Source organism: Canis aureus, chromosome 19 (assembly GCF_053574225.1).
Source record: "Canis aureus isolate CA01 chromosome 19, VMU_Caureus_v.1.0, whole genome shotgun sequence".
NCBI classification, from domain to species: Eukaryota; Metazoa; Chordata; class Mammalia; order Carnivora; family Canidae; genus Canis; species Canis aureus.
Window position 1 is genome coordinate 33,919,532 of NC_135629.1, and position 12,439 is coordinate 33,931,970.

At 35.2% G+C, this 12,439-nt stretch overlaps 1 protein-coding gene across 8 annotated transcripts in view; it reads left to right on the forward strand.

The window, feature by feature from the left end:
* DENND6A (DENN domain containing 6A) overlaps positions 1–10,743 on the forward strand; it is an 87,695-nt gene extending 76,952 nt beyond the window's left edge. For all 8 annotated transcript variants that reach the window (XM_077858417.1, XM_077858414.1, XM_077858411.1 and 5 more), the window contains 8 exons: positions 3,490–3,555; positions 3,662–3,726; positions 4,291–4,380; positions 6,049–6,102; positions 6,204–6,313; positions 6,696–6,798; positions 7,938–8,012; positions 8,478–10,743. In XM_077858417.1, coding sequence (XP_077714543.1) covers positions 3,490–3,555; positions 3,662–3,726; positions 4,291–4,380; positions 6,049–6,102; positions 6,204–6,313; positions 6,696–6,798; positions 7,938–8,012; positions 8,478–8,609 — 695 coding nt within the window. In that variant the 3' untranslated portion in view covers positions 8,610–10,743. The remainder of the gene's footprint in view (positions 1–3,489; positions 3,556–3,661; positions 3,727–4,290; positions 4,381–6,048; positions 6,103–6,203; positions 6,314–6,695; positions 6,799–7,937; positions 8,013–8,477) is intronic.
* Positions 10,744–12,439: the final 1,696 nt, after the last annotated feature.

A 12,439-nucleotide genomic window follows, 5' to 3' on the forward strand; every position in this document is an offset into this window, starting at 1 on the left:
ACTGGACAGTCATGGGTTGTTTATTGAAATAGTGAGACTTGAGATATTGAAAATATTTTTAAACAACTTTATGGTATGTTACTTTTAAAGACTTTTTTTGGAGGACGCCTTGGTGGCTCAGCAGTTAGGCATCTGCCTTTGGCTCAGGGCATGATCCTGGTCCCAGGATTGAATCCTGCATCGGACTCCCCGTTGGGAGCTTGCTTCTCCCTCTGTGTCTCTGCTTCTCTCTGTGTGTCTCTCAGGAATAAATAAATAAATAAAATCTTTAAAAAAATAGTTCTTTTGGGGCACCTGAGTGGCTCAGTTGGTTAATTGTCTGCCTTCACGTCAGGTAATGATCCCAGGCTCCTGGGATGAAGCCCCACATCAGGCTCTGTGCTCAGCAGGGAGCCTACTTCTCCCTCTCCTTCTTCCCTTCCTGCCGGCTTGTGTATGCTCTTTCTCTCTAAATAAATAAAATCTTAAAAAAAAAAAAGACTTCTTTTGGTGTACATAGATATATTTAAAATATTATTTAATATTTATGAGATATTCTTTCCAGTATATACATAAATCTACATAGATATGTTAGACTGAAGCAATAACTGTTTAAATTCTATTATTTACAAACACTAGACTCAATCTCATACTGAAATCCTTAAAAGTCTTAAAAAATAGAGGAAGGAGCAGATAACTTCACTTTGGCTGTCAGATCTGTGTGTTCTTAAAACAGCCTCTTTAGCCTCAAATTCTTTGCTAGATGAGTTCCTGACTCATGGCATTCTGTAAATGTCATAGTCACCTGCCATTTCACTGGTATCCTCTCTCTATGATTTAGTGATAATTTAGAATACAGCAGTCACCAGAGTCTTAGCTATAAGAAGATATGGAACATTTTTTAGAATCTTAATTTAATATTGACATTTATTTTCATAGTTTTGTCCTCTTAATCTAGACTAAAAGCATCTGAGTCGGATCCAGGCTCAGTGAGGAGTCTGTCAGATTCACTCCCTTTGTCCTTCCCCCTGCTCACATATACATACACTTTTTCTTTCCTTCTCTAAAATAGATAAATAAAAATCTAAAAAAAAAATTCTAGAAACTTGGGTATTTCTGGACTTTGCTCTTCTCCCAGTCTGTCCCCAAAGCTTCATGGCTTTCTCTCCTCCACAGAGTTCCAGGGGCTCCCTGTCTTCCCTGTTCGTTCCTTGCCGCACACGTCTTGCTTCATTCAGGTTCTGTATCTACCCAGGAGCAGTACTCCACAATGCTTCTATTTTATCCTCTGGGCTTTTCTCTTTCACTTCAAGCTCCTTTGTGCAACACAGCAGACCTGTTCATGAGTCCTGTCTATCTGTAGTTCAGGCCTGTAGCTGTGGCTTACGTTATCACCACCTCATGTCAGAGAATGTGTTAAATGCAGATTTGATCCTGTCAGCTCAGTCTCCCCATCCACTGCCTGCCATGCTCATGCTTCTGATTTCTCAGTCACCTTGGATGTTAGACATCTTTATAGTTCCTCTTGATTTGACCTTTGAGTACTTCTGTAGCTTTATCTCTTGCCTGTCTTAACATACTCTTCATTCCTGCCTCTGTAGTATAGTGGATAAGAGTGATGGCTCAGGAGTTAGACTGCCTCATTCCATATCGTGGTTCAGCCATGTTATCTGTGTGTCCTTGGACAAGTTTTTCCTCTAGAGCCAACAACCTATCTGAATGGGATATTGGCCAATCAGAGTGGATAATGATGCAGGAAAGAGCCAGTGCTGGTGCATACCAGGTCAGTTTTATCCATGCCTTAGTTTCTTCATCTGTGAGATGGACTTGATAAAACCTGCTTCTTAGAGAAGATTAAATGCAATCATTCATGCAGTAGTCTTAGATCAGGACTGGCACAAATAAGGATGGAGTATGTGGTGGTAGTACTATCCTTACCATTATGTATAACTCTTTAGGCAACATGCTGTTAATGCTTCTGGACTCAACTCTACCTCAAACATCTTTTTCTCCCTGGATAACTTTTTATTTCTCTTATAAGACTGCTTACATATCACTTCCTTTAGGAAACCTCAATAATTTTTTCACTCCTCTTTGGCCAAGACACTCTTTTGTGTTTCTATAGGATCTTGTTTATCCCAGCAGATATCCTTCCAAATTGTCATATATCTCAATTTGTCTTACTTTGCCTTTAGATTGTGAGCTATTTGATACCAGGAACTAGTTTTTATCTCCAGTATCTTGCATTTATTAACATTTACTGAATCAATGGGAAAAAAATGAGTCTATTTGTACCTGATATCGACTTATTTAATAGTGTCTGTTTAAAGTTATTATTGAGACGATTAATAAAATTAGGATATCATTTTTATTATTCTGCAGCTTTTCTGTAAGATTGAAAGTACTTCAAAGTAGAGTTTTACCATAGTACATACTTCTAAAATTTTTTAACAAGATTATAAGTGAAAATTCTGTGTTCCTGCAGAACCACCCCCAGAGAAAACTGTAGTTAGCATTTAAATTTAAACAAAAATATGTTGTCAATTTAGAGCCTTGAATTAGATAAGCTCTAGATTGTTTTTCACTTCTTAGGTCCACTTTGTCCTCCCTCTCCCTGCCTAAGAGTAAGGAAAAAAAGTAGTGTGTTAATGATCCTTTTAAGTGCTTGTCTTGGGGCATTTTTCTCCTAATTAGAGAGTTGTTTAGATTGTAGCTTCTCTTGACCGGAAGACCAGAACACAGCATATGCTGCTTGGGAGGCCTATCCCTTTATGGCTCAGGTCTGTGGTTGTGACATACACTGTCACCACCTGGTGGCAGTGTAAGTTTCTACAATGCAGGAACAGACAGGGAGGTATCAGAAAACTTTTGAATACTATAGGAGTTGCTTGCAATTCCATTTACTCTTCAAGGGTATTTTATTAATATTAGGCACATAGATTTTTCAATTTCATGTATTTGGCACAAATATTTTAAATTATAAATTGAGTGACAAAAGGAAAAGTTTTAAGTAATGGATATTAATGAAAGATCAAATACCCATTTTATATAATTTATATACATTTTTTCCGTAATGCTATAATAATCCAGCATTCCCTTTATCCAGTTTTAAAGTATCAGGAATAAACTCTTGAATATTATTTGATATTAAGAAGAATACTTTAGGGGCGCCTGGGTGGCTCAGTCAGTTAAGCATTTGACTCTTAATTTCAGCTAAGGTCGTGATCTCAGGGTCGTGAGATCGAGCCCTGCATTGGGCTCTGGCGCTGAGTGTGGAGCCTGCTTGAGATTCTTTCTCTCCCCTTCTGCACCTTCCCCTGCTTTCACTTGCTTTCTCTCTCTCTCTCTCTTTCTCTAGTAAATAAATAAAATTAACAAAAAAGAATACTTTAGGTACAAGATCCCTGACTAAGTAATAAACAGTCAGTGGATTATTAATCTTGCAAAATTCTGGTTTTGTAATATATAAAACTTGAATAATTATAAGAATCTTTATGATATTTCCTTCAGGTGAAATTCCTAAGCAGGTTAAAGTAAAAAAATTGAAGAACTTAAAGACACTGGATTCTAAACCTGGTATTGACTTTTTATTATTATATTTTATTATTTTTATCAATTCTTAAATATATACTTATGTGGGTACTTGGGTCTTACTATTTACCTTATTTTCTTTTCTTTTTAGGAGTTTATACTTCTTATAAGCCATATCTAAACAGAGATGAAGAGATCATAAAACAATTACAGAAGGTAATTACTTGCTTATATTATTAATTTAAATTTCCTTGTGCAGGTATGCAATATCTAGGCAGTATGTGCATTATGTATGATAAGTAAAATGAGGTCTTTCTTTTGAACCAAAACTTCATAAAAATCAGGAGATTAAAGCAGCAATGATTATGGGCTTGAAATGTGGAGCTGCCGCTACCAACTAGTACTGGTCTTTCTAGAAACTTAGGAGTTACAGTGAAAAAGTTATAGACTCTTCCATGAGGTAGTTTAGCATCTAACAGAGGATAGTTAGCATTTTTTGGAAAATGTAAATAATACTCATACAGCAAGTATGAAATAAAAACACTTCATTGTAAACTGATACTTTTAAGTGTGAGATGAACAGTGATGTTTTACTCTAAGGGTTTTTCCACAAGATATTGCACAGTGAACTTCAAGTTAAATTACTTCAAGATGAGGTTCTAGGGTTCTTTTTAAATCAAGTAAAAATATGTATTTACATATCAATTGATTACTATAATTATGCATTGTTTTATTTTCTCTTACACTAGAATGTAGGTTCTCATTGCTTTTTCTTTTAAGGGTGTACAACAGAAGCGTCCTTCAGAGGCTCAAAGTGTTATTCTCCGACGCTATTTTTTGGAACTGACACAAAGCTTCATCATTCCATTAGTAAGTTAACACACATATTTGCTTAATTTAGTGATTAGTTGAGGGATATGTGAATGCTTTCCCCATCCACAAAACCTTCAGTTGTGTGCTTTGCCTGCTCATGTGTTTGATGATTAAAAATAGAGCCCTTTGCAAGAGACCTGGACTCTCTTCTAATATTAACTATGTAACTTTGGCAAGTCACTTCCTTCCTCTGCCCTCATTTCTTTATCTGTAAAATATGGCTAATTCCACTTTTCCTAATTATCTTACAGGGTTGCTTTGAATCTTAAGTGAAATAATTATGAAATACTACATAATTATTGCACTTTATACCTTAAAAGAGGGTTAACCTGGAGCCTCTTTCTCTGATATTATTTCTTTTTTTTTTTTTTTCAAAGCCACTTTAAGATTTTATTTAGAGAGAGAGAGAAAGCTCATGAGCAGGAGGAGGGGCAGAGAATCTCAAGCAGACTCTGTGCTGAGTGAGGAGCCCAGTGTGGGGCCTGATCTCATGACCCTGAGGTCACGAATGTGGGCCAAAACCAAGAGTTGGACACTTAACCCAACTGAGCCACCCCTGTGGCTCTGATACTATTTTCTTGAGCATGATTTGATATGATATCCATGAGACTGCTAACTCCATAATGATAGGGACCTTATCTGTCTTGTTCATTATCTTTTCCTCAGTCTGGTATCTGATAGCACTCAATACTTATGGAATAAATGACTACATGATATGGTTCCTTCTATAAAACTCTGTAGAATAGCATATTAAAATACTAAAACTAAAAAAAAATAAAAAAAAATACTAAAACTTGCCTCACAGTATCAGACAGTACCATAATGTGGTCTTAGTATGGAGCCTGAATTGGAGAGAGATGCCAGGTAGTTAGTTATTAATGTAATCTGTCTAGGAATATCATGTGGGAGCAACCTGGAGATCTTCACTATTACATTTTGAAGCAAAATATTCTTTCTTGGTCTGTAGATGTTAATTAATTTTGTTCCATTTAAATCTGTTTGATTTGAAATGAACTTTACTGTAGTGCTTAAGGCATCGGTTGAATTCAGGTTCAGGCTGCATGACCTGGGCAGCTTACTTAGCTTTTCAAAGTCTCTTTCCCAGTAAGAATTGCCACATGGGATGGTTGCAAGGATTAAAAGAGATCATGCATGTAAAATATTGAGTACATTTTCTGGTACATACCCAATAAGGTTAATGATTTTCATTAAAAATATGCAGTCCCTTGGATTACATAAGATTTAGTTAAATTCTTATTCAAAGTCTGACTTCTCAATTCAGTCTAAAATTTCCTATGTCTGTTATGGGGAGTGATGTATTGCTGCTATTAAAAGAGCATATGATGAAAAACTTGTTGTAAACCTATTTTTTTTAAGCCCATCTGTTTAAATGTTTTTGAAAAGTCTCTAGGTAAGAATGCCTAACTTTGGGGCATATCAGTGGCTCAGTTGAGCATCCAACTTTTGGTTTCTGCTCAGGTCCTGGTCTCAGGGTCATGGCATTGAACCCCACACAAAGCTCTGTGCTCAGCACAGAGTGTGCTTGGGATTCTTTCTCTGCCCTTGCCTACACTTGCTCGCACTGTCTCTTTCAAGTAAATAAATAAAATCTTAAAAAAAAAAAAAAAGAATGCCTAATGTAGGTTAATTTTTTCTTGGTTTTAGGAAAGATACGTGGCAAGCTTGATGCCTTTGCAGAAAAGTATCTCTCCATGGAAGGTATAACTATATTCAATTAAATTCTTATTTGAGTTCTCTGTCATTAACTTCTGGGAGTATATCCATTTCTAATTTTTAAATCAGTATGTCATAATTTCTAGAGTCCACCCCAATTAAGACAGTTCCTTCCAGAAGAATTTATGAAAACACTTGAGAAAACAGGACCTCAACTGACCTCTAGAATAAAAGGCGATTGGATTGGACTTTACCGGTTGGTCTTTTTTTCCCCTTTTTTCACCCATCTGTAGAACTTTGTTTAAAAACAAAACAAAAGGGCAGCCCCGGTGGCGCAGCGGTTTAGCGCCGCCTGCAGCTCAGGGCATGATCCTGGAGACCCAGGATCGAGTCCCATGTCAGGCTCTCTGTATGATGCCTGCTTCTCCCTCTGCCTGTGTCTCTGCCTCTCTCTCTGTGTCTCTGTGAATAAATAAGTTAAAAATCTTAAAAAAAAAAAAAAAAAAAACTGGACTTTAACTTATATTAAAAAAAAAAAAAAAGTTTCACATGGTTCTCCAAGCTATAGGTAGGAAAGGTATCAAGGAGAGGAAGTAAGTCATAATCAAACTTTGCTTTTTTAAAATTTATTTTTATAGGCATTTTCTAAAATCTCCAAATTTTGATGGTTGGTTCAAGACCCGACGGAAGGAAATGACCCAGAAATTGGAGGCACTCCATTTAGAAGCTCTTTGTGAGGAGGTTAGAAAACTGTGTTTATGTGATGATTAACAACTATTGAAAATAAAGATAAGATTATCCTTAGCGGCTGGGAGATTATATCCATATCCACTACTTTGTAAATAGTAATACCTAACTTTTCTAGATCATGTGCTGTGTGCCAGGGGCTATGTAGGTGTTTAATATGGACAATGTCTTTTAATCCTCACAATGATGCATTGAAGTAGGTGTGTTATAATTTGCATTATGAAACCCTCAAGGATTATAAATTAAGTGACTTGCTTCAGATTGTATCATTGCTAAGTAATGGAGCCAGCAGTGAGCTAGAGCCCTACTTCTACTGATCCACAGCAACTAACTGTGTACATCTCTTCCCAACTCTGTGTTCAGTGATCTCAGGTTGGTAGCTTGAAATTGGTTACAGTTGGTGTATTATACCACATTCGCAAATGCTACATACAAACCAGAGACTTTTCCTAGAGAATTGGTGGTTAAATATTTATTAGCATAGCACTGGCTAGAATCAAGATTCAAATCTGAACACCTTTTTCAGTAACTATTCCCAATTTTTTAATGTATTTTGACTGTTTATAATCTATAATTTGTCACCAGACTATGTTAAATTGAGCTACTTGTGAAAATATAAAGGATAGTCTCATTTTTATTTAACGTGAGGTGCGCTAGCCTTGAAGTGAACTTTCTGATCATAAACTCCCAGTGACTGTGATTTTAAGAGAATGAATATAATGAAGGCAACCACAAATAAGCCAAGAAGAGCTTGTTTGTAGATGTGAAAGTTTACATGTTCAGTTATCTGAATTTGTTAGTGTTCCTTATAAATTACTTACTACTTAATAGGGATGGGAGTTAGTGTTATACTCTGAGTTGCAGTTTTTTCATTGATATAAAAGGGCTACCTCAGAAAGGAGTTTCTTACATTTTATTTACAACTGTTAGTTCTGATGTCAAAAATTATCTCATTAATATTGTTAAAATATCATATGGAGAATTATGCTTGTACTTTAATGCTATATCTGAGTTACATCTTTATTCTCCTTTTCCTTCTTATCCTTCCTGCTCAGTAGCCTTGCCTGTTAAAATAGAGCAGTTTGAAAAGTATTTTGAGTATTAACTGATTGGGGTTTTGTTTATTCTTCTAGGACTTACTTCTCTGGACCCAGAAACACACAGAAGTAGAAACAGTAGACCTTGTATTGAAGCTAAAAAATAAGCTGGTATGTAGCCAAAACAGCAAAGATCCATAAAGATATTTTCCTCACAGTTGAGGTGACAATTCATGATGTGAAACAGAAGTAGCTTTTTTAAACGAGAGCGCTTAAGATTGGCCAATTGATGGTAAATCTGAAAATACTTGGTCACTCAAGCAGATCAGAGTGATGCCATATTATTTGAAAAGTATTTACAGGGAGTCTAATGAGCTTTACAAAAAAATTGTCACATATCTAATACCACCTAGTACCTATAGATATTATCTATTAATTTATATAGAAGTCTTTTATTGATCTCAACAATATATTGTTTAAATGACATGTTCTTGCTTTTTTACAATTTCTGTAAATTCTAGTATAAGTTTGAATTTTCCAAATCATCAAACCACTAAACTTGTTCATTTACAGAATATAATATATTAATACAGACTGAGAGGATAATTTAAGTGCTTCCAAATGTTCTTTATGTAGTTGCAGGCTGATCGAGAGCGCTTGCCTGTGAAACCTGACACCATGGAAAAGTTACGGACACACATAGATGCAATTATCTTAGCATTACCAGAGGACCTACAAGGCATACTGCTCAAAACAGGCATGACATGACACTTGCCAGGATTTTCCAGCCGAAAAAGATTGTGCACTATGAAGCATACTGACATTTCAACCCAACGCACAAGGGAGATGTCTCAGTGTGGAAAATAGCCGTGAATGCTAGCTACAGGATGGAAAGACTATACTGACTAAACAGACCTTTTTAGTGCATTATTTTTAAAAATGGATATCTGTGGTGGTTCCACTTTAATACTGAAATACCGAAAGGCATTTCTATATTTTTAATCATGTTCAAAGTGCTCTTATGAGAGACCTGTGGGGCCATCAGTTTAAGTGATTCCAAACTGCAGTGCTGGCATTGCAGATATTTTTTTAAATTGGTGCTGTTTTGCCCAATCATGTTAAAACTCAGGGGGATATAAAAATAACATTCACACTGGCTATCTTCTTAAGAAGAAGGAAAAGACTGATCTGTCCGACTGTAGTTAGAAGTAATTAATGCTTTTGTAGTGCCTTCTGTTGTCCTACATGTTTCACAAAGCCCAGCTGCTAGTCTTGAAGCTTTTTCTTAACTTGATTATGATATGTAATTTTATAAGGCATTCTTCTGAGTAATCACCGCTTAAAGACGTTTCTTGCCTCCCATCATCATGTGTATTAGTAGTGCCCTGGTGTGATCTTTTTTTCAGTTGTCATGTAGGTTTCATTTCATTAAATTCTATTATCATTTCAAGTTTAGCCTTACCAGTTTCTCCAAAGGCAAGAAAGCATCTAGTATTAATTATGGAAGAGTTTAATCTCTTCTTAACCATTTACTAGTTGAACCTGTTTAGGTTAATTAGCTTGGATGTTTTCCAGAGACATTCTAATTGTAAACCTCATAATCAGCTATTTTTAACTGAATTCTCATGTCAAAGGCATTCATAAACCTTTTGTGTTATAGGCATGTGAGTGATTGATTATAAGATTAGTTTTCAGCATTATTTGTTTGGTAGGGGTTTCCCCCCATTATATTTCTCAGAATACTGTCCCTACTGTTGTTAGACATGGGGATTTTGCCTAAATCACTGTTAAGCAAGCTAGTTTTTTTTATTGCAGCACTAGGCTTATTTTGTTTCTGTTTTGTTTTGTTTATACTACCTTGCCAAAAATAGAAGATTGTGATTTGGTAAAGTAAGGTTGTTTGGTTTGTGTTTGAGTAGGAGTGTCCTCCAGAAGCCACTATTTAAAATAGCCACACATGACATAGCACATATGTAAATAGCTGTGTCTTGAATTACCCTCTCAGTAACCAAATTTAGTTGTATGTGTTTGTAAAAGAAATGGCTTCAGAAGCTGTCTCTTGTTTTCTGTTAATGTAACTCTTAAGGGCACTCCTGACCCAGAAAGCCTCTTTGTGTTTGTAACTGTGGTCTTATACCTAAATGTGCCCTTTTCTCCTGGATACAGTCTCTTGAAGCATACCTCAAAGTCATAGAGAGAATATGGCATTTGAAAGAAATCATTTGCCTTGGATCATATGAGTTATTTTGTGAAACAACATTGTCCTTATGGAAAAGGGGCAACTACTTTTATATGCTAAAGTATTTCATATCTTTCTGGGAAACCTTATTTAGGTATAAATGGTCATCTTATTATTTTTCAAAAAGGAGTATTTTAATAATCTTACAATTTATATGCAGTTTGTGACCAGAATTTGAAAGTTGTTAGTGTCATATCAAGGATCTTTTAAATTATGCCACTACAGGATGTATCATTTCAAGTTTATTTTGCACAGCTAAAGAGTAGCAAAGGATGCCAAGTAGCAGAATAACAGTATCTTCATATTTACTGTATTTAACTAAAACCTGACACATGTTGAAAACCATATCATACTTACCTGGTTTATCTATTAATTTCAAATTATGTACTTGTAAAAGTAACTGAAAATTGCATTGGGAATCTGAGAAAGACTGCTAATTTTTTGTGATTTTCAGTGTTGTCTTTTTTTTTTTTTTTTTTAAGGAGATATTGTTAAGATCTAAAAACTGTCATTTAATGTTATCTCCACCAGCATCAGAGGGAATCACTGTTTTCAGGGTGTTATGTAATGCCTAGTGCCTTCCGTTTTCGTGAAAAAGAGGTTTTGTGAAGGCATTTATGGTCATTACTGAAAAATGAATTAAAGGCCTTGGATTTTAAAGCACTTGGATGTCTTGTGTTATTTCTGAGTAAGGTTGGAATGCTTGAAAAATTGCATAATAAATAAAACTTGTACATTATAAGTTTCTTACTTCCCAACTTATTTTTACCTTTTAAAAAAAATTTTACTTTATCTTTTTACTTCCCAACTTATTTTTAAAAATTCAAATGAGAGGGATACCTGGGTGCTCAGTGGTTGAGCATCTACCTTTGGCCCGGGACATGATCCCAGGGTCCTGGGATTGAGTCCTGTATTAGGCTCCCCTTCAGGGAGCCTGCTTTTCCCTCTGCCTATGTCTCTGCCTCTCGCCCTGTGTCTGTCATGAATAAATAAATAAAATCTTTTAAAAAAATTTCAAATGAAAACTTCTGCTTACTATGAACAAGTGGACAGCAGTCCAGTATAACAACAGATCAATGACGTGATTTCAAATCCTTGTTGGCAGTGTATTGACTTTATCAATGACTTTATGAACTGATCTGATGAAAAATTTTTCGCTTAATAAAGTAAGTAGCTATTATTGGATTCTCTCTTACTACAATTTTTTTTTACCTTTTTTAAAATCTCAAATTACCTTTATTTCTTCATCTCCCTTTTTTAAAGTATATGATACTACCCCTTGGATTTTAATTATTTGTTAGAAATAAAATATATTGGATGTTACTCCTTTTTGAAGTTACTAGATGATACCCTTGAAAGTGTACTATAAAATATTTCACTACATTTAAAAGAGATTTTGTTAAAATCTGTCCTTTTGTTTTCATTTGCTTATAACTTAATTCATTTGTTTTTATACACTTGCACTGACTTCCTTCTTTCAGCATAACTTGGGGAAAATTTTAATTACTAACTTCCTAATATTAGTCTTCTAAAAACATAGTTGAAGAAGACAAAAACTTCTCTAATTATGGATAAATATTTAAATAACAAAATATATTAACTCATATTAATGACTAAATTATCATTAACACTTTCATATCCTTCCATATATTCAAGATATATTATTTAGATGCCATCTGCAATTTGGTTGAATTGTATTTGTAATTAGACCAATAGAAATTAGCACTTGTTAATAAAATAGAGCTCCTAGAGTTTTTTTTTCCAATTACACTTCCCAGTTTGAAATAGCATGGCAAGAGAATTCTGCTATATCCTATTCTCCAGGGTTACTTCTGCACTTTTGAATACCAGCCTTTCTCTGTTACACACTACTTGAATGCTGTGCTGTGCATTTCTTCAAATTAAGATTCTTATTGTTAGGAGTACCTGGGTGGCTCAGTCAGCTAGGTGTCCAACTCTTGATCTCAGCACAGGCCTTGGTCTTAAGGTTGGAGTTAAAGCCTCATGTTGGGTACTGGGTATACAGCCTACTTAAAAAAAGAAAAAAGATTATTGTCTAATAATCATAGGCCTCCTTCCGTTTTACTGGCATCAACACTAGGCTTAGGTTCTTCTGTTTCTTTTTGCCTCCCCATTCTTTTTGTCGTCATATCATCATTTCTGTTTAGCCAATTAGAAAGTTAAACTTCATGGAAGCCAAGAGTTGGACATTTAACCAACTGAGCCATCCAGGTGTCCCCTCTATATATTCTTTTTTTTTTTTTTCCCTCTATATATTCTTGATACAAGTTCTTTCTCAGATATATAGTTTGCAAACATTTTTCCCTCAGTTTGTGACTAGTCTTTTGATTTTCATAAC